This window comes from Megalobrama amblycephala, linkage group LG20, assembly GCF_018812025.1.
Source record: "Megalobrama amblycephala isolate DHTTF-2021 linkage group LG20, ASM1881202v1, whole genome shotgun sequence".
NCBI lineage: Eukaryota > Metazoa > Chordata > Actinopteri > Cypriniformes > Xenocyprididae > Megalobrama > Megalobrama amblycephala.
In genome coordinates this window covers 7,030,676-7,053,585 of record NC_063063.1, presented here as the reverse complement: position 1 = coordinate 7,053,585, position 22,910 = coordinate 7,030,676, and the positions used below count along the sequence as shown (strand labels likewise).

The following is a 22,910-nucleotide window of genomic DNA, read 5'->3' as shown; positions in this document are numbered from 1 at the left end:
TATTACAACAAATAAGATGCGCACAACATTGAATAATTTCATTGAACACCATTACACAACATTAACTCTAACTATAATGCAACTGCAAAGAGAAAATGGAACACCATTCTCTGAAAAGGCTGTGGGTACATTTTAGAACTGACATACTTCTATTAATCGGCCAATCAAGACAGTTTTATGGCCAAATATTGTCTGATTAGTACTCAGTACGGTCTTAGAAAGTGGTTTAATGGGGTTCAACTCAGAACCCTATATAGTTCTTGACTCAATTTTAAAGAACCCTTTATGCCAAAAAGGTTCTATATAAGGAGAAATGTCTTAAATAGTTGCAAAAAGGGGTGGCCGATCAAAGTCTTATATCACGATATAAGTAATTTTACTTCACAATAATGATATATATCATTATATAGTTATTTTTACTTTAAACAAGGTTTTTGTGATATCAAAATTTTTGATACCAGTGAAATTTCATAATTCTCCTCACCAAAATATCACAAAAACTAATACTAGCCTAACTAAATAATAATAATAAAAAAAAAAAAAAAAAAACTATTAAGCGTACTGAAGACAAGTAAAGAGTCAGTGATAAAATAAGAACAAATAAACTAATTACAATCAACAGGAACAATATAACAAAGACACAAATGAAATATAGACCTACTTTAAAAAATCTAAATAAACAGGCTACTAAATAAATTGTATAAAGTAATTAAATGTACAAAAAAAAAAAAATACTGAATAGTCTTAACGGTATAAATGAAATACACATTCTTATTAAAGATACAAAAGTGATTCAGTCAGGATCAGTGAGTGATTTTCTCTTTGTCTTTTGATGTTTAACATTAATGACACAGATGGCAGCAGGTATATTAGGCTGCCGTCACTTTAAGACCGAATGCACTGATCTAATATTCTGATACACATGCACTTTCTCAACTGTTTACGTTCACTTAAGAAATATATAAACGACTGTGTTTATGAGGATACTCACAAAGACGCGAATTTTGACACATAAGTGTCTGTATTTGACATTTCAAGACCAAAAGGGTGGCAAAAAGAACTCAGTTCAGTACTCGCACGCTCTATGAGCAGCAGCTTTATGTTCATGTGTTTCAGGTGTGTTCGCTCAGAAACCATCTCTCAGACAGCGCGCGTATATACCGAAATGAATTCTTTTTCGATGCTTATTGTTGTTTAATATAGCACTATATATCAGTTGTTTTTAAACCGCAATGCTTGAAAACGCATGCAAATGATAAGCTTTTGTGACAGCGCAGTACAACAACGTCACGTGAGAGTGTAACCACAATAATGGACGACAGACCAAAATCTCTACCGGTTGACAAAGTCCTACCGTTTTATTGTGTCTATATATCACACAGCCTTAGATACGTTATTTCATTTTTAATGGGCTGTTTAATTTTTTCTACTGATAAAGCATGGTTACAAGCTGTTTAATGTATATAATTTAATTAAAAATGAACTAAATCCATAAAATGATCCTATGATGGGAAGAAAGGTTCTATATATGAAGTGCCTGACAGAACCTTTTAAGGTTTTATATTGAACCTTTCCTTCTAAGAGAGTTATAACTTATTACTTCAAAAACTAGTTATTCGTCCCAAAAATGACTAAGAACTAACAGCATGCAGCATATTCACAAAACTGTAAAGTATACCCTAAGAGTGGAGCATTGTCCTTGGCTAGTAATCCTATCTCCCAGGCCGTTTCAAGATCAGCAGTCATGAATGCGTAATAAATTTGAAAAGCAAATAATTGGCATTGCTGCAGAGTGGGGGAAGGGAGGGAGGCCGGTGGCAAGTTGGAAAGAGGACAGAGCTCTGATCAACTGAACAAACAGTGCATTAAGACTAATGCTTTTCCTCAATAACACCTTGTTACATTGTGTAAACACCATGTTTTCAAGGTCGATCCCGGCAACAGTTTATGTTTCCACCTAATATTGATAATAATTCAGCAAAGTAACCTTGACATTTTGACAGGGCTTCACACAAAACCTGTTGATTATTTTGAAAAGGCTATTTGATCCTCCACTCCACGGGGGGAGGACAGTAGAACGGTTGAGGTTCACACACAGCAGATTGTCTTTTTGTATTCAGGATCGGTGATTACACGAGCAGTGCAAGATAAAACAGGTACAGACTTTGTTACATTACCCATGTAATACCGCAGCTGTGCTGCTTTGTTAAAATAGCAATTGCAACATAATCAGTAGAGCACAATGGATGGGAAAGCTTTACATTACACTGTCAAAAACACTGTTTTTAACCAAAACGTGCTTTATGTGGAGTCAAAAATAATATTGGTTATATAATAAAAGTAATAAGAAATAAAATCACCAATATTTACAATCTTCTACTTCGGTTATCTGGTTAAACAGTTATCACATATACATATACATATATATATATATATATATATATATATATATATATATATAGTTATATAATTTCAATTATTTAATTGTATATATAGTTATATTGTAATCAATTATCTTATATTAAATTAGCTGTTTTATATATATACATATTTTATTAATTGACTAATTAAATAGATATAAATAAATAAATTATTAAATAAATTATTAGATTATATTATATTATATTATATTATAATTAAAATGTAAATTATTTAATTGTATATATATATATATATATATATATATATATATATATAGTAATCAATTATCTTATATTAAATTAGCTATATATATATATATATATATATATATATATATATATACTGTATGAATGTATGTATATAAGCATTCAGCCTGTCAAATCAACTAAAAAATCAATATATATAACAGAAAATTATGTTCTTGTACATCAAAAGGTTAAAGGCAAACAGATCTCAGTCAATATGCAATGTAAAAATCATTAATAATAATAATTATTATTAATTATTACTATAAATATTTTACTGTTGTAGTATAATAATTATTTAGTTATCTTTGTATTTAAAAGTAATCTCAGTAAAACCATTATAATTGGTTTTGAATATTAGTCACTGAACATATAAAAAACAATCATTATCAGTCAACAATCTTTAATATTTATGACTGACTCAACCTGACTACATTATAGCTTCCACAAACAACAATCATTTTAATGATCAGACTAGGTACAACAGCTATAAAAATGCAGTTATAGTTTTTTTTTTTTTTTTTTTTTTTTTTTTTTACAGTGTACCCTACAGATATCACGTTATTACAACAAATAATTTTTTGCATGCAAAGTGATATATTCCATGGATATAATAATAATCTATTCCAAAGTAATTACAAGCAACTCCACAACATGATAACACAAATTAGTTACTGTTTAAAGCATTTAAACCTTACTCAAGTAACAGCACAGCAGCATAAACAAACACAGTATTGTGAAAGAACAATGTTTCAGTACATCAAAGGGTTAAATCCCCAGAAAGAACATTTTTTTTTTCTTTTTTTCATTCTGTCGGGCAAACACATCTCAGCTTATATGTAATGTGGAATGAGGCTGCAGCACTTTGGCATAATAACCTTCATAAATGTCACTCGCTCGCTTTAAGGCACAGCAGCTGCTTGATCAACCTGCCGTTATTAATCAATCCCTATTGATATTAGTTGAGAAACATCGCACATTTCAAACATCTGCCTGAGATATTCTCCAGCATCAGCGCCAGTACACTTCACATCGATCGTCCGTGCACGTTTCGCGTAATTCTTTGCCTTGATCTCCGCGTCTCATCAGAAGCAGCAACACTATTTTATCAACAATCAGCAGATCGCAACGCCACAACGAGGCGCTTCAGTCGTCTTTGACATTCTCAGTTTCCGCACTATTGTATATCAGATGAAACAAGCAAACACTGATGTGACAACTTCACACAATGGCATCATTCTCATCATCACACGCTGTTTGAAATGCATGCGCTAAACGCTCGTATGCAAATGAGCCGAGGCGAAATGAACACAAGGGTCCACTATGACTGTGTGTCTATTATTAAACGCGATGCATTAGATGTCTTGTGATCAGACAGCGGAATAGATGCGCTGCAAAGCCACACACAGCTCACATTTCATCCATACCACAATAAACACATCGCGCAGGGACGGAGCCCTTCATAGAAAGCAGCAAAGCAAAGAAACGTGCCAGAAATTACCTCTCCGTGAGTGACATTTCTGCCCTGGGGAGTATCTTCTGGGAGAAAATAAAGTTTGGAGCTGGATAGAAGTTGCTTGGTTGTCCTTTCCTCCCATAAGAGCTGTAGTTCTGCTATGCAGATGGGGTCCCCTGCTTTACATCTGACCAAGAAAAAATCACCCAGGGACAAAATTCTCGCTTTGCCTTCAAGGTGAAATCTAAACGCCTTGTAGAAAATGTAAGGTCCGTGCAAACCACAAGGTGAGCCTACCCACTGCGGAAACACAAATAGACATGCCATATTTATATTCAGCAACATTTTATATAACACGGGATCAGAGGCGAGCAAAGCATTCCAGCTGATCACATGATAAATCACATTCTATAGAAATATGAATAATAAAATATTAACTTTTGTCGTAAACTTTCTTCCATTGATTCCCTATCGTAGCATATGACTAATTGCGAGCGCGCAATAAATTAATTAGAGGCTGAAATGAAAGCGGAGTGGATGATATTACCAGGAGTGAGTTGGGCTCCATCTCGTCGCTCTGAATTGATTAAACTCAAACATTCTCTCCAAACTTGTTGGCTTGAATGGATCACCGAAGGTCCTGGAAGGGCAAAATATCAACGCGCTCACCAACGCGACGACCTTCAATATGAAACCGGCACAATGCGAAACGAACTCACCTAAAATGTCCGCAATTGGTGTCTAATATTTTTTCAACCTATATTATTTCACTTACGGTCATTTTGGTACATTTTTTGCAACCGCGCGTTCATATTAAATTCGCGAATGCGAATGGAGGCTCGTTCATGTGCGGTCTGTCAGCCTCTCCAAGTCGTTTTACAAAATCTAGGCTCCTCTTTTGGGAAAACCGGATACTGATTACGAAACTAATGCGAGTATAAATATGAATTCTGAATAACGTGATTTTTTATGTACAAAACGAACGGCTGTATTTGATAATATGCGCGATGATGGCTGTATGTGTCTGTCAGGACCTGTGCAAAGGAGGTTTGTATGAGTATACCGAAACATTTCCTGCAGAGATTCTTCATTTTATTTCTCGAATGCATTTACTGTACATTTAATATAATTATTACACTAATGCAGCAACATTAACGCGCGTGAAGGAGTCGGCGAGACGTAATCGGAATTTTAGCAATTCAGAAGCTCCGTTTATGAGCGCAAACGTTGTTGAAATGTATCAAGCGCGTGTAAACGCGACTAATGGAAACATTGTAATATCGTCCTTTGAATTGTTGCCATTATGGCCGCTGTGATTTTGAACGTGGTCCTTAGTAGTAGTGCTATATTGCGCCCCTCTTGTGTGCTATAGGCGAATAAATGTCATGGTGAGAAATGCGTTTGTTTTATAAGAGAAATCAAACGTCTTACATACTCTTAATGGAGCTCGCTTATGTTATTATTTTTAATCGAAATGGTTAAAATTGATTAAAAAATGAACAATTTGATATCGCTATCGAGCTTTTACACAGTGAAGACGAATATAAACTAAATCTATCATATAAAGAACAATATACATATTTATAAACGTCTAGGCGTTCTGCATGTTTCACGCATACATCGACGCCAGTGAAGGTTTTGCTCATATAGTCATTTGCTCTATTTCGTAATGTATGGCTGTGCCCTTAAAAGTTGTAGCATATGGCCTAAATTACAGGATGTAACATTTACGTCAGCTATTTTTATGTCTTATGCAATGTTTTATCTCCAGTCACGAGGGGCAGCTGGTGATTATGGATGTGATCACATTCATGCTTCATATAACAGCTTAACTCAAATGAACTGAATCGACTTAAATGTGATTTAGTACATTTGAATCATAGGACATTATTTTGTTTATGGGGGCGGGGCTGTTCTTCAGAAGAACAGGATGAAATGATGAATAAAATACGTTTTGGTGCCAATAATTTAGATGCAAATATAATGTATGGTCATGCAAAATAGAAATGATTAAATTCATACTGTGCAACATCATAACTTTCATTATTAATTCATACTTAAATCAGTGTTTAATGCAATTTGTATTTGATAATATGATAATATTTGGTCATTATATTAATGAAAACTATAATAAAAATTACTATATTTACTAAAATGTATACAATTATAATAAATAAATAAATAAATAAATAAATAAATACATAACTTGCATAACTACAAGTTTGTTTACATAATATATGAGTATATATATACAGTAGTCAACATTTGAAGTGGATCAAAAAAGTTCATCAAAGTTGTGCTAAGAACTAAGCTGTCCTAAGAAGAAGGTTTTAGGACAACTTTAATGAAAGATTTTGATCCACTTCAAATGTTGACTACTATATATTAATGCTGTTAAATTGATTAATCACATCTAACATAACAGTTAGTTTACATGTGTGTATAATATATATGTTTGTTTACATAATAATGTATATACACACAGACACACACAGACACACACACACATATATATATATATATATATATATATATATATATATATATATGAAATATGTTCATAAGATATTGTAATAATTATTAATTAATTCATTAATTTAAAAAAATATTATCTTATCTAATCTTTAAATTTGTATACTTACATGAATCAAAATTTCATGAACCTTTGTTACCCAATGATCATTATGTATTTTTATATTTATAATAATAAGCATTATGTAATATGATATTTTAAATATAAGCTATTTTAAATGCTGCCAACAGCTTAAATCTTGTAGATTAGAATGAGCAAGATATTGGTCGTCAGCCAGCATTTAAATCATTTTACTCTTAGATTTTATTGCAGCAGTGTGATAGTATGTGACCGTCCTTGTGATTGGAGGAGGGCGGTGCTGTAAACGTCATGTCAGCCTATGATTAAACTCCTTTATTTGAGACAGTGAGCGGTAATAGCAAGTGCATTCAAGCACGCCATCAATCATCCCACTGCACTGTGACACACATTGACATGAGAGGTGCAGACCGCCTCTGTACAAACAGAGATCCCAATCAGATAAATTAACATGGACAAGGACCATAAAAGACAACATGCTTAATGCTTTTTTTTTTTTTTTTTTTCTGAGATAGATAAAATATGAAATGTTTCACCAAGTTCCTGTTAAGCCCAAACATATTTTTATGCTGCCTGTATGTGTCCTATTTGTTATTTTAGTTCTGTCTCTGCTTTTCTTGGCTGTTTACCATCTCGGATAGTGATTTCACTATCTTCATAAGCAGTTTAAAATACTGTTCTCCTTCCTGATTGCTCCAGCAGTAATAAATGATGATGACAATGTTAAGAATAATTTGCCTCACAGATTGTGTGTTTCAGTATCTGCTTTGCAGCATAGATTTCTTGTGCTTGCTGACAGTATGAGTAGAGCAGATTGATAGCCTAATCTTTCTCTCAGAGCTGCAAGGAACATTTGCAGTTTGAAAGCTTGTGGAAAAATTGAATTCTCTCTCTCCCTCTCTTTCTCTCCCTCTCTCTTGCACCGTGAGACTCAATGTGCTGTTTTGCCTGTCAATGGATTTTTGCATGACTATGCGCTCTTCAGCACTCCATTAATCCCCATATTTGTTTTCAGAACAATGCAACACAAAATGTACTTCATTTTCAGTTCTTCCCAGCTACATTTGAATACAACTGACAAGTTAGACGCCTTGCCATTCATTCACTCAAAAATGCTCTAGTGTTCTTCTAAGTAAATTGCCTGTAATTATATATTATCCTCTTTGGTTTCAGAACCTGTTTTGAATTAGAAGCGGAGTAATTTCCGAGGATCGCTCCGAGGCATTGAAATGCTGTTCACCTTACCGTCAGTAATTTGCAGGGCGGGCAGCAAAAACGGCATCAGCACTTTTTTCTCTTCCTTTAGAGATAACATATAAATTAATGACAAATTGCTACTAACTCAACACTGCTGCCAGTGGCAGAAAGCACACACTACACCCCCTCCCAAAAAAGAAGAGCAGACACAGATTGAGGATCTCGCTCATAAATAGAGATATGTGTATTTACTGATAAATTATAACAAATTTAGAGAGTGGAACCGAATTATCATTTGATATTGTTAGGGGTAATGCATGTATGTAATGTATATATCTAATTTTTTTTCTAGATTGTATAGCACAGCTTTTATGTTACTTCCAAAGAATGCTAAGCAAGAAAAAAAAAATATGTTAATATGTAATATAATAAATGAAATACACATCCACAAACATATTGAGCCATTAAAGATGATTCACATAGAGTCATTGTAAATGCCGGAACTGGATTTTGAAATGATCCCACTCACATGTTTTCCTCAACAACAGCATACCATCAAAGAACGACCACATAAAGCCACCAGGTGTGCTCAAACATGCCGGTTTGAAAAACAGATATAACAGAGCATATGTTTAAAGCACGTGTCGAGTGATGTGCAGGAATATCAAATACTAATATAATCACCAAACTACCTGTTCGGATTTGTCATGCTGTTTGTTTGTTTGTTTGTTTGTTTATTTATTTATTCAGAATATCTCTCATTGCATCATTTTTCCATTAAGGGGAGTGTTTATCAATCATCTCTAAAGGTCCATCTGCTCTCTCTTGTTCCGATGCATAGACACAGAGCAGTAAATAGGATGATATATGAAACTGGCAGAGATGATGACACCAGCCAGACAAAGCAACATACGAGTTCCCACCTAAAAATAGCAAATATTGCTATACATGCTTCCAGCGCCTCTCACTCGTATTTAAAAAGATGCTTTTTTTTCTAAATTGCACTCCAAATATTATTCCAAACCACTGGAAATGCTCCTTTTACCAACCAATATTTTTAATATTTAATGAATACTGTAAGTTACTGTAAGCCCTGAAAGGGACATGGTGAAGTAGAAAAAATATGAGATGGGAGGAAAAATGATGTCAACACTTTTGTGTTCTCTCGCAAATGTTTTGCATTCCTCCGAGAAACTTTGCGTTTGCTTGCAAAATATTTTGTTCCCCCTAGAATCTTTGCGTTCACTTGCAAAATGTTTGTTCCCCCGAGAAACTTTGCGTTTGCTTGCAAAATATTTTGTGTTCCCCCTAGAAACTTTGCGTTTGCGTGCAAAATGTTTAAATTCCCCCGAAAAACTTTGCATTTGCTTGCAAAATATTTTGTTCCCCCTAGAAACTTTGCATTCGCTTGCAAAATGTTTGTTCCCCCAAGAAACTTTGCGTTTGCTTGCAAAATGTTTTGCGTTCCCCCTAGAAACTTTGCGTTCACTCGCAAAATGTTTACATTCCCCCGAGAAACTTTGCATTTCCTCGCAAAATGTTTGTTCCCCCAAGAAAATTTGCGTTTGCTTGCAAAATATTTTGTTCCCCCTAGAAACTTTGCGTTTGCGTGCAAAATGTTTAAATTCCCCCGAAAAACTTTGCATTTGCTTGCAAAATATTTTGTTCCCCGTAGAAACTTTATGTTCGCTTGCAAAATGTTTGTTCCCCCGAGAAACTTTGCGTTTGCTTGCGAAATGTTTTGCGTTCCCCCTAGAAACTTTGCGTTCGCTCGCAAAATGTTTACATTCCCCCGAGAAACTTTGCATTTCCTCGCAAAATGTTTGTTCCCCCAAGAAAATTTGCGTTTGCTTGCAAAATATTTTGTTCCCCCTAGAAACTTTGCGTTTGCGTGCAAAATGTTTAAATTCCCCCGAAAAACTTTGCATTTGCTTGCAAAATATTTTGTTCCCCCTAGAAACTTTGCGTTCGCTTGCAAAATGTTTGTTCCCCCAAGAAACTTTGCGTTTGCTTGCGAAATGTTTTGTGTTCCCCCTAGAAACTTTGCGTTCGCTTGCAAAATGTTTACATTACCCCAAGAAACTTTGCATTTGCTCGCAAAATGTTTGTTCCCCCAAGACAATTTGCATTTGCTTGCAAAATATTTTGTGTTCCCCCTAGAAACTTTGCGTTCACTTGCAAAATGTTTATGTTCCTCCAAGAAACTTTGTGTTTGCTTGCAAAATGTTTTGTGTTCCCTCTAGAAACTTTGCGTTTGCTTGCAAAATATTTTATTCCCCCTAGAAATTTTGCGTTCACTTGCAAAATGTTTGTTCCCCCTAGAAATTTTGCGTTCGCTTGCAAAATGTTTGTTCCCCCGAGAAACTTTGCTTTTTCTCGCAAAATGTTTGTTCCCCCGAGAAAATTTGCGTTTGCTTGCGAAATGTTTTGCTTTCCCCCTGGAAACTTTGCGTTTACTCGCAAAATGTTTACATTCCCCCGAGAAACTTTGCATTTCCTCGCAAAATGTTTGTTCCCCCAAGAAAATTTGCGTTTGCTTGCAAAATATTTTGTTCCCCCTAGAAACTTTGCGTTTGCGTGCAAAATGTTTAAATTCCCCCGAAAAACTTTGCATTTGCTTGCAAAATATTTTGTTCCCCCTAGAAACTTTGCGTTCGCTTGCAAAATGTTTGTTCCCCCAAGAAACTTTGCGTTTGCTTGCGAAATGTTTTGTGTTCCCCCTAGAAACTTTGCGTTCGCTTGCAAAATGTTTACATTCCCCCAAGAAACTTTGCATTTGCTCGCAAAATGTTTGTTCCCCCAAGAAAATTTGCATTTGCTTGCAAAATATTTTGTGTTCCCCCTAGAAACTTTGCGTTCACTTGCAAAATGTTTGTTCCTCCAAGAAACTTTGCGTTTGCTTGCAAAATGTTTTGCGTTCCCTCTAGAAACTTTGCGTTTGCTTGCAAAATATTTTATTCCCCCTAGAAATTTTGCGTTCGCTTGCAAAATGTTTGTTCCCCCTAGAAATTTTGCGTTCGCTTGCAAAATGTTTGTTCCCCCGAGAAACTTTGCTTTTTCTCGCAAAATGTTTGTTCCCCCGAGAAAATTTGCGTTTGCTTGCGAAATGTTTTGCTTTCCCCCTGGAAACTTTGCGTTTACTCGCAAAATGTTTACATTCCCCCGAGAAACTTTGCATTTCCTCGCAAAATGTTTGTTCCCCCGAGAAACTTTGCGTTTGCTCGCAAAATGTTTTGCGTTCCCCTGAGAAACTTTGCATTCGCTCACTAAATGTTTAGCGTTCCCCTGAGAAAATTTGCATTTACTCGCAAAATGTTTATGCTCCCGAGAAACTTGCTATTCACTCACAAAATATTTTGCGTTCCCCCAAGAAACATTGCATTCGCTCGCTAAACGTTTTGCGTTCCCTTGAGAAACCTTGCGTTCACTTGCATAATGTTTTGCGTTCTCCTGAGAAACTTTGCGTTCACTCGCAAAATGTTTTGCGTTCCCCTGAAACTTTGCATTTGCTCGCTAAACGTTTTGCGTTCCCCTAAGAAACTTTGCGTTTGCTCGCTAAATGTTCACCTGACCCAGGTGAAAAAAAGTACATTTCTATAATGTACTTAAAATGCTCTATTTTTGCGCATTAATTTTGTACTTAATATACTAAAAAAAATCTTCTTTAGTACTTCTTAAGATAATCTTAAGAACATCTAAGTGTACTCAACTGTGCTATTTTGAGACACCATGAAATGTGAACTAAAATTTGCTTTTAACATACTATCTCTGTATTTAGAAAATTTATTTAGTTACCACTTATAGTATACTTGAACCCATAATGTACTACAAGTGGTAACTAAATACATTTTTTTTTAATACAGAGATAGTATATTAAAAGCACATTTTAGTTCATATTTCATGGTGTCTCAAAATAGCACAGTTGAGTACACATATGTTCTTAAGTCTATCTTAAGAAGAACTAAAGAAGATTTTTTTTAGTATATTAAGTACAAAATTAGTGTGTGAAAATAGAGCACTTTATGTACTTTTTTTCACCTGGGGAGAAACTTTGCGTTCGCTCGCAAAATGTTTTGCATTCCCCCTAAAAACTTTGCGTTTGCTCACTAAATGTTTTGCGTTCCCCTGAGAAACATTGCGTTCACTCGCAAAATGTTTACGTTCCGCCTAAAATCTTTGCGCCTGCTCGCAAAATGCTTTGCATTCTTCAGAGAAACTTCATGATCGCTCGCAAAGAACAAAAATGGAAGCGCAAATATGAGTGTTTTCAAACAGGTTTCCCAACACTCTATCATTGGTCAAACAAACAGAGAGCCCCGCCCTAAAGTCCTGCCATTGGTTTCAGCCACTGTGTTGCTATGGAGCTCAAACAGAACAATGTTTTAATAGCACCAGAGTTTTTACACTTTGCAGGGAGTCTACCTTTGAATGGCTTACTTATATTTTTCATCACCTTATATCACCTCTACGTAGAACTGCATTGTTTGAGCACATAAAACCCTTGCCTAATTTCACATGATACTCACAACATGACTTTTTGATGGATTGTGTATTGTGCTTTGCTAGATGAAAGCGAACTATAGCTTTATACAGTAAAAATGGAAAACACATGCTCCCTTTGCACTGTGTCTTTTGTCAGAGAAATAAAGCAATATCTCCCATAGGATGTCACAAGCACTGATTGTGTATACACTCAAAAATAATTTGATTTGCATGTTTCTCAGAAACCATCGCTGGTTACTCGTGCTTGGGAAGAGCACCTTTGTTGAAGAGCAAATGTGTGAATCTGACTGGCAAATCCAAACATACATAAGTGCAGCATAAATATCTTCTTGTTAATGGGGCAAGGCTGTGGAAACTAATAGTCATCAGCTCAGCTTGACAGAGGGCTATCATTAACATGAGAATGAATGGCTTTAATTTGCAGAACAACAAGGGGGATTCTCAGAAAAAGCTCTGTGGCCTTTTCATTTCTTAGATGTTTATGTCTGTTATTTGAATTGTGTCATTGCCAAATCCTTTTCCACTTTAGTATGATGCCTTTGGTATTGTATGTAACAGTCTAGAGAGAATTTCACCATGACGACAAATTAAAACAGTTATAATATGAGTCATTTAATCATTCGATTGGGAAATTGGGAATTGTGCAAGAGCAGTGTAGAACCACACGGGAACCAAACTGAACTGACAACACACTGATATGCTCTTGAGGTTTCACCTTTCAGGTCTTTGAAATATTACAATGCACTGTTGTTTAATGACATTAATATTAGCAAGCTGTGATTATTTGGAAAGAAATGATTTGGAACCAAAAATAAAAATGATATAATTTAGACATCCTTATGTTGTTCTAAACCATGACCTTTTTGGTTTACAAAGGGAGAAATTTAGCAGAATGTTAATGCAACCCTTTTCCACACAATGTAAGTCAGTTGGGGACTGGAGCTGTCAAAGCTCCAAAATTTGGTCCAAAAAGTTGTGAATTTTCCTGGGTGAAATCCAATCATTTCAATAGGAATCCACGCAATCTGAAAGTTTGTGTGAGAATGAAAGATTTCTGATGAAATATAATGAGAGTTGCATCTGAAATTGCATACTTTCCTACTATATAGTAGGCGAAAAAACAAGCACCACGAGGGGGCAAAAGGGGGCACTGGAAGCTGCAATTATCCTTTCAATTATAATTTGATGAAGTGTTTTATTCATATCAGACACATTATGTATGAAACAAAGTTTACTCTATTCTTCTCCCAGTTCACCAGCCACTTACTTTTATGTATTTCAGGAAAAATGGATGAATTTATGTGATTGTGGTGCAGATTCATCACGCGTTATATCAACTAACATGATCGTTATAAAGGTGTTTAAAAGACAAAACACATTCACTTCCACATATTTGACCATCAGAATATATCATATAATTCATGATATAGTTAACAAGAATATTTTGAATAAAAAATGAAAAACAAAATAAGCGCGATACACACCTGTCACTGTGTGGCTGCATGATGCGTTGCCAAGGAATTAATAGCCGGTTCAAAATAATGTTCTAAATTAACAGTCGCCTTAAAAAACTCACACTGGGGGCTCAGTTATAATATAGAGCCCCTAAAATTTAGATACCCCAACTCCCACCACCATTCTCCTATGCTGTTTATGTTGGAAACACAGTGCAGCACTTCCGGGTTCTATGTCAGAACGCGACTATTATTGGTCGACTCCTGCGTCAACATCACACACGTGCGTCGTGCTGCTCATGTGTACGGCGTCGGCCAATACTGAGCCACGAGTTCTAACGTAGAACCTGGAAGCGCTGAACGAAGAAGGTCTCACGGGTTTGGAATGACATGAGGGTGAGTAATTTTTGGGTGAACTAACCTTTTAAAATTGAAGCATCATGTTTGATAAAGCCCACCTTCTTTCATTTGATTGGCCATCTCAAACATTTTGACATTCGCTGTTTGATCAAAAACCTTTTGTAATCGTAATGACATGTTTACTTGTGTGAGTGCGGGACAACCTTTCACTCACATGCAAACCACAACCATCCAATCAATTCCTGAAGGACAAAATCAAGTCCCACCCCTACATTTTTTCTTATTTGTGAAGCCATTCCACTCAGATATACGTCACAATGAGAAAAGAAGCAACTTCTGTTTCATGCCGACTTTAAGAGAAGTCCAGCAAAGAACAAATTGTTCCATAAGACTAGCGCCCCCTGCATTCATCTCCGTTACTGCATGAGTCTAAAAAAAAAAAAAAAAAATTGTTTGCTGGCAAGCATCAATTTGTGCCTTGGGGAATATGACACTGGGCTGATAATATTAGATCAATATCCATGTCTGTTCCTCCAGCAGCACTTGCTTTCTATCATCCAGGCACATAATGGCTTTTACTGCATTACTGCATAAAGGCCCAGGCTTTGAAAGGCAACTAATTGGAGACATTGTTTTATTTTTTAAGATATGGCTGCGAATGATCGAACACTATCATGTTCTGAGCGCTGGGAGAATACGCTAATGTCGAGGCCACTGGATACAGCCATTACCATACAGTTCAAATAATACAGAAGGTTCTGCATAATTCACACTCCTGCATATAATAATGCAACTCATTACAATGGAGCTCCTATGCTTTAAGGAGTGATATTAAAAATGCATTATTCAGCCTGTTATACAACACGTTTCATCTGTCACCGAAGCAAAACGCTGCTTTGCATTATATGAACCTTAACTTTATCATACCCAGAATGGATTAAACAAAATGTGGGAGCCTTGAAACAGCAGAGGAATCAGCAGTGCTGGGACTTGTTATCGAAGGCAGTGTAAAATTTCACATTCAATTATATTGCACGTACTTATCATGTTTCATGTCAGTCTCTCCTAACCCGTTTGAGCTGCTGCTAATACCAGTTTGTATAAAGGCAAATATTTCTCATTATCGTCGTTGGTTGTGACATGAACAAACACCCACTCATATACAAAGTCAGTGGTTGCAACACGCATGAAAAAGCTTCAAACCGCTCTCCTGAGTCCCTGCCGACAGCCGACGGTGTCATTCTGGGACTGATCCTAATGCTGATTAGAACATGAGCACTACATTTGCAACACATGAATACAGGCCGAGTCTAGTTGTTTTATTTCCTGTATTTCCACAACTAGGTTTTGAGTCAAAAGTCACATTGCACAAATTTGATCAAAATTATAAAAATTATGTATTTTTATTTTTGTGAATTCTGGGGTCCACAGTTTCATCATCATCATCATCATCATCTCTGTGTGTTTGTGTGTGTGTGTGTGTGTGTGTATATATATATATATATATATATATTATATATATTAGATGTTTTAATATATATATATATATATATATATATATATATATATATATATATATTATATATATATATATATTAAGAGACCACTCCAAGTTCAGAAATCAATGTTAAGTGGTCTCTTATTTTTTTCCATAGCTGTATATATATATATATATATATATATATATATATATATATATATATATATATATATATATATATATTCACTATTATAGTTCACTATAATATATTTTTGGGTTACACTTTATTTTAAAGGGTTAGTTCACCCAAAAATGAAAATGATGTCATTAATGACTCACCCTCATGTCGTTCCAAACCGGTGAGACCGGTTCATCTTTGGAACACAGTTTAAGATATTTAAGAAAATAGGTAAGAAAAACATCATCAAAGTAGTCCATGTGACATCAGTGGGTTAGTTAGAATTTTTTGAAGCATCGAAAATACATTTTGGTCCAAAAATAACAAAAACGACTTTATTCAGCATTGTCTTCTCTTCCGGAATCCTTTCCATTGAATTGATACCATTGAATCCTTTCATCTGTCGGCGTTGGTAATGCACTTTTACGTCGCCGTGGTTGTTTTTGGCGATTAGGACATCCGCGACATTTTGAAGCATCGAAAATACATTTTGGTCCAAAAATGTAAAGGATTCAATGGAATCAATTCAGTGGAAAGGATTCCGGAAGAGAAGACAATGCTGAATAAAATCGTAATTTTTGTTATTTTTGGACCAAAATGTATTTTCGATGCTTCAAAAAATTCTAACTAACCCACTGATGTCACATGGACTACTTTGATGATGTTTTTATTACCTTTCTGGACATGGACAGTATACCGTACATACATTTTCAATGGAGGGACAGAAAGCTCTTGGACTAAATATAAACTATCTTAAACTGTGTTCCGAAGATGAACGGAGGTCTTACGGGTTTGGAACGACATGAAGTCATTAATGACATAATTTTCATTTTTGGGTGAACTTTAAGGTGTCACTGTTATATATTTAAGTACTAATTAATATTAATTAACAACATGTACTTACTATATAGGGTTATGGTAGGATAAGGGTTTGGTTGAGGGTTAGTAGCATGTACTTATGCATAATTTACTGTTATTACTATGGTAAATACATCACATATGTAACAAGGACACTGTAAAATAAAGTGTTACCTATTTTTTAATTAGATTTTATTTTTATTTGATGTTTTAATATTTTTATCTATTAAATGATCATTTATTAATTTTAGCATTATTATTATATTTCTATTATTATTTATATTTCTGCGTGTTTATACACATACTTACATTTTATCTTATATTTTGTGAGTGTGTGTGTCTGTAGACGGTCTGGTTTAACACAGTGGATCTCAACCTTTTGACTTCATTGTCCACAACAATATTTTACAATTTCTACCCAATAAACATTTATAACTTGAAAGATGTATATTCATTCTAAACCGTTGTGTCATCTTGAGGCCCCCTTGGAAGTCTGTTGTGGCCCCCTAGTGGGCCCCGGCTGCCTGGTTGAGAACCACCGGTTTAACATATTTGCCAAGTGAAGTCATAGTACAAATGATGTGTTCCACAGAACTGTGGCCATGACGCAGCTTCCGTAAAGCCACAGAATTGTGCTGCAGTGACCTTTTTTGACAGGAAACATAAAGTATTAAGCGTACAACCTAGCCTTAGATAAAGATATCACACCTATTGGGCAGATACAAACACAATGGAGTTAGTTTATCTTATCTATGAGACTAAGTGCTGCTCGCAAGATCCTGACCTTCCATTCGATACCAATAGAATAAGCTGAATCAAATAATTCACACAGCAATCATTTCAGAACATCAGCCAACTATAGAATATGACATTTTACATGTGCGCCGCCGGTGCATTTCACATCCTGCGTGACACCGAACATTCCTTTGATAGCGATTGAAAGTGTTCTGTCAATAAAACCTGACCTTTGCAACTATTCTCTTTCTTTTTCTTATTTCACTTGAAACTGGTGGAGGTAAACATACAGTATCTCTCCAGATAAGATGACTCTAAAGCAACAAAATGATTCTTTTCAAATGAAACGAGAGGGTGGGGTTGATTTACTTGCGCTGTAGCGAGAAATTAATGATTTATACAATGAGCCCAAAAGACTCGATGAATTTCATTATGTAAGCAACATTAATGGCGCCCACCAGGACTCCAAATGAATATAAACTACACTTGAAGATAATGGGCTGTTATTATTGAGTTCTGTGGAAACAAAGAGGAACCATATTGTTCATGTTTAAGTCTCAGGTTTCTAAAGAGGAACGATTCTTATGTAAATGATACGAGGAAAAGCGGTTGAAATGTCATGAGCTTAATGCAAACAAGGCTGAGCGCTCTTAAACATTTGCATGAGTATAAGGCTGACAAAACAATCTAGGCAAAGCACTAAACCTGTTGGCTTTAAAACAATTTTACTGCACAACAGAGCAATCCTCCACATTTATTACCACTGCAGAACAGCAATTGCTCCTGGTTTCCTCGAACAATGCAAACATTATTTTTTGAGTTCTGTAACACGACTGTAACCGCACCGAATTGAACGTGTCGCGCTATTTTGCAGTGAAAACAAGGTCTTAAATTACATGGCAATTTAGGAATGTGTGGAAAGCCAAGAGGCTACCAGTCAAGCATTCTGGATAACCCCCATAACTTTCTTCCACTGCAGGAAAAAAATGAACATCTGGTCCCAGGACTAAGACCAAATGTTGGCTCTTAAATCATTTCCATCCTAATTTATCCTTTTAACTTGTAAAAATGTTTTACTTTGTCTCTTTTCTCTGTAATGCAGCAAAATTGCTACGTATATTACATCGCCTGAAGAGTTTTATGCCAAAACTAGCCAGCCCTGACAGCGGAGCAAAAAAGGATAATGACAGCTGCCTTCAACACACAGCTTGGTCTTTTTCACATCTCATATAATTTCTGTGGCAAAGGAAAAGGGGAAAAAAATTCAATTTAGTTCTCAGGACTGTGTTATATTAAGATTGGCAGATAACTGAAATCATTAAAAAGAAAAAAATATGGGACCTACACTTCTTTTAAGATACTTAATTTAAGCAAGAGTCCATGTGAAAGGAATTGCTCACCCAAAAAAAACAGTTTTGTCATTATTTACTCGCCATCATGTAATCTAATTTTTTCCATCACTTCAAGTTTCATGACAATGATGCCATGCCGTCAATGTGACGTGACCAAACCTGACTGAATAGTGACTGTCTGTCATACAAAGCTATTGTATGACTTGAGAAGACTTGAAATGGAACTATTGCTTTAATGAATTATGGAAAAGTGCTGCATTAAGATTTCTGCAAGACATTTCATGCCAGAAGTGACACAACAACATTCATTTTTAGGTGAACTATCACTTTAAAAGCATATTACAGGTTCAATACAAATTAAGCACTTGTGGCATAATTACCATAAAATCTGTTTGAAAAAATCTGGGTTACATTGAGGCCCTTACAATGGATGTCAATTTTAAAACGTTGCCATGACAATGTAATGCCTAAAAGTGTAATATGCCTCAAATAATACACACGTTTTAACAGAAGAGTTAATGTAAAGGCTTTTCTAAAATCACAATCTTGTCATTTCTGCTTTCCACACTTAAAAAGAATTGGTGTAGGATTCACATTGAAACTATTTTTACTCAGAAATTGCTTGTAAATTTCACAAATAATTACAAAGAAACAGCAAATAACACATTGAATTAAACTGGAAATGTTGACGTAAAAATAGTATTTTTTTATTTTTCTAAATAAACCTGCTCCAATAAGCTTTGTTGGTGAAAAATAATCTTTGTGAAAAAATATTTTTTGCAGTGCATTCACTTCCACTGCACTGTTAAAGGAGACCTACATGTTTGCAAGATGTAATATAAGTCTCTGGTGTCCCCAGAATGTGTCTGTGAAGTTTCAGCTCAAAATACCCCACAAATAATTTATTAAACCATGTTGTAAATGTCCATTTTTGAGTGGAAGGAGAAACATGCTGTTTTCGTGCATGTATCTTTAAATGCAAATGAGCTGCTGCTCATTTGCATTTTCCAGAAGAGGGCTGAGCCTTTACAGCTCATGCATCGAATACTCTGTCAAAAACGAACAAAACATCTGTTTGGTTTTGATTATCATCTCTATCACTGTCGCGCTCACATGACATTGCATTTATTTATCATCATGAAAGTTCATTATTTGCATGTGTTTTAAAGACATATCAGTCTAAACTTCTGATATAGGTTTGGTTTTCTAAGCGCACGCTCACAGAAAGCTGGCTCTCAGACGGCGCATCCTGTGAGTATTAAACCACATCTTATTGGGCTTAAACTGTCAAATACACAGTCGGTTATGTCACATATGTATGTCACACAGTCGGTTAAACCACAAAGTTCACATAAACAGTCGGTTATGTCTGTGAATGTAAACAGCAAGTAAAGAAATCGCACAATGTGAGTTCAGTGGTTCTACCTTAATATTAAAAAGCGACGAGAATACTTTTTGTGTGCCAAAAAAAACAAAATAACGACTTTTCAACAATCTAGTGATGGGCCGACTTCAAAACACTGCTTCGGAGCTTTACGAATCGAATCAGTGATTCGGAGCGCCGAAGTCATGTGATTTCAGCAGTTTAGCCGTTTGATAGGAGATCCGAATCACTGATTCAATTTGTAAAGCTCCAAAGCAGTGTTTTGAAATCGGCCCATCACAATATTGTTGAAAAGTTATTTTGTTTTTTTGGTGCACAAAAAGTATTCTCATCACTTATTAAGGTAGAACCACATGAACTGTTTTAAATATGTTTTTAGTACCTTTATGCATCTTGAGATTTTCAATGGCATTGCTGTCTGTAGAGGCCTCACTGAGCCATCAGATTTAATCAAAAGATCTTAATTTGTGTTCCGAAGATGAACGAAGGTCTTACAGGTGTAGAACGACATGAGGGTGAGTAATTAATTATTATTAATTATTTTCATTTTTGGGTGAACTAACCCTTTAAAAAAAGGAGTGGGTGGATTCTTACAATTATAGGGTAGATGTGTACACACAAAGCGTGCCACACGAGTCCTGAAAAGTGAAGCCAAAGTGTCTTGATCGCCCCCAGGTGGCTGGAAGCAGTATAGGTCATAAACCCCGCCCTCTCCATGGAATGTACTGGAATGTGAGACAAACTAAACAATCAATTTACACTTTAAACATTTTTTTTTCAAAGACGTTTTGTGTCCGTTTTTATCACGCTGGTGTTAGTTCAAGTGTTCGTTCTTTAAATAAGTTTGGTTTTAGTTAGTTATTTAATGCTATAAAAACGGGGATGAGATGTCATGATTGACAGCTGAGACTGACAGGTTCTCTGAGTGAAGCAGTCACTGCGGCGCCAACTGACTTTTTTCTGGATCTTCGCGAGGAGATTGGAGCTTTAACTTTAATTTCTACATTTCCTTAACTGTTTATTTCAAACTGACATAATGAGTTGTTCTGAGTGTGGGCTAGACCTTCGTTCCACTTCGTGCTCACTACTGCGCAGATTCGGGCTCCAGGTTATCTACGCACAGACACGAGACTCAAGATGTCAGCGCCATATTGGCACACTGGAGGCTTCAGTTACTACAATGGAAGAGAGTGAAGGCGTGTCGTCCATATTTTTTTACAGTCTAAGGTACACACACTACCGACACATATTTCTGTCAGGATCACTATTGTCAAAGATAACTGGCAGTTAGTATACAGTTTGGATTGGCGAATCAAAAGATCAAAAGAAATATCAAAAGGTCAAGTCTTGACTGGACAAAGGAGGAGCTGGGGACGGAGGAGGGTAATTCGCTCCTGAGCACTGTGATAAAGCTGCTGATAATACTGAATGGACCATATATATACGAATGTGGTGAAAGGTGTCTTATTCCTATAGGTCAATGTGAATCAGCTGAGTGTCTAACGTGACTAACATGACCTGCCGGAACTAACGCTATACGCTTGATTTATGTACAAACACCATGTAAAAGTGAATTTTGCATAGTACATCCCCTTTAAAGGGTTAGTTCACCCAGAAATGAAATTTCTGTCATTAATTACTCACCCTCATGTCATTCCACATCCGAAAGACCTTTGTTCATCTTCATAACACAAATTAAGATATTTTTGATTAAATCTGTTTTTTGATCCCCTATAGAAAGCAACATAATTACCACATTCAAGGTCCAGAGAAGTAGTAAAGACATCTTTAAAATAGTCATTGTGACTACAGTGGTACAACCTTATGAAGCGACATAACATTTTTGTGCACGAAGACAAAACAAAAATTATGACTTTATTCAACAATTTCGTCTCTCCCCTGTCAGTCTTTGCTGTTAATGTTCCGTGTTCTATGTCAGAACGGCGACTCATTAATAGCCGGCACGCATGCGTCGTGGTGCTCACGTGAACAGCGTCGGCCAATAATGAGTCGCCATTCTAACGAAGTACAAAGTCGTTATTTTGGTTTCGTTTTTGTGCACAAAAAGTATTCTCGTCACTTCATAATATTAAGATTAAATCACTGTAGTCACATTGACTATTTTAAATGATGTCTTTACTATAGTGGTCTCAAACTCAATTCCTGGAGGGCCACAGCTCTGCACTGTTTAGCTCCAACTCACACCTGCTTGGACGTTTCTAGCAATCCTTGATTAACTGGATCAGGTGTGTTTGATTAGGGCTGGAGCAAAACTGTGCAGAGCTGTGGCCCTCCAAGAATTGAGTTTGAGACCACTGCTTTACTACTTTTCTGGACCTTGAATGCGGTAATTATGATGCCCATAGAGGGGGGGAAAAAAACCTCTCAGAAGTTTCAATAAAGAACCTTTATTTTTAAGCGTGTACATGTGGCACATACACACAGATATAGCCAATCCATCTCGTTTTTTACCAAGCCTTATTCTGTAGGCAAACCTGAGCCTGTCATTCTGACCGTGTCACGTCTGAGCGCTCGAGAAACGGGCCGATTAGGTTTCACAGGGCACCACAGCTATGCGGCCATGTGCAAAGAGAGCGTTCGGAAAAGCATTTGATCACAATTAATAGCACTCCCAATGAGATCAGCCTGGAAAAGTGACTGGGGGAAATGTGGATT

General features: G+C 35.9%; 1 protein-coding gene across 1 annotated transcript in view; it reads right to left on the bottom strand.

The window, feature by feature from the left end:
- arid5b (AT-rich interaction domain 5B) overlaps positions 1 to 5,734 on the bottom strand; it is a 155,906-nt gene extending 150,172 nt beyond the window's left edge. The window contains exons 1-2 of the mRNA XM_048171029.1: positions 4,670 to 5,734; positions 4,168 to 4,422 (exon numbers count right to left, since the gene is read on the bottom strand). Of these exons, the coding sequence (XP_048026986.1) occupies positions 4,168 to 4,422; positions 4,670 to 4,690 (276 nt within the window). The 5' untranslated portion in view covers positions 4,691 to 5,734. The remainder of the gene's footprint in view (positions 1 to 4,167; positions 4,423 to 4,669) is intronic.
- Between the last annotated feature and the right edge of the window lie 17,176 nt (positions 5,735 to 22,910).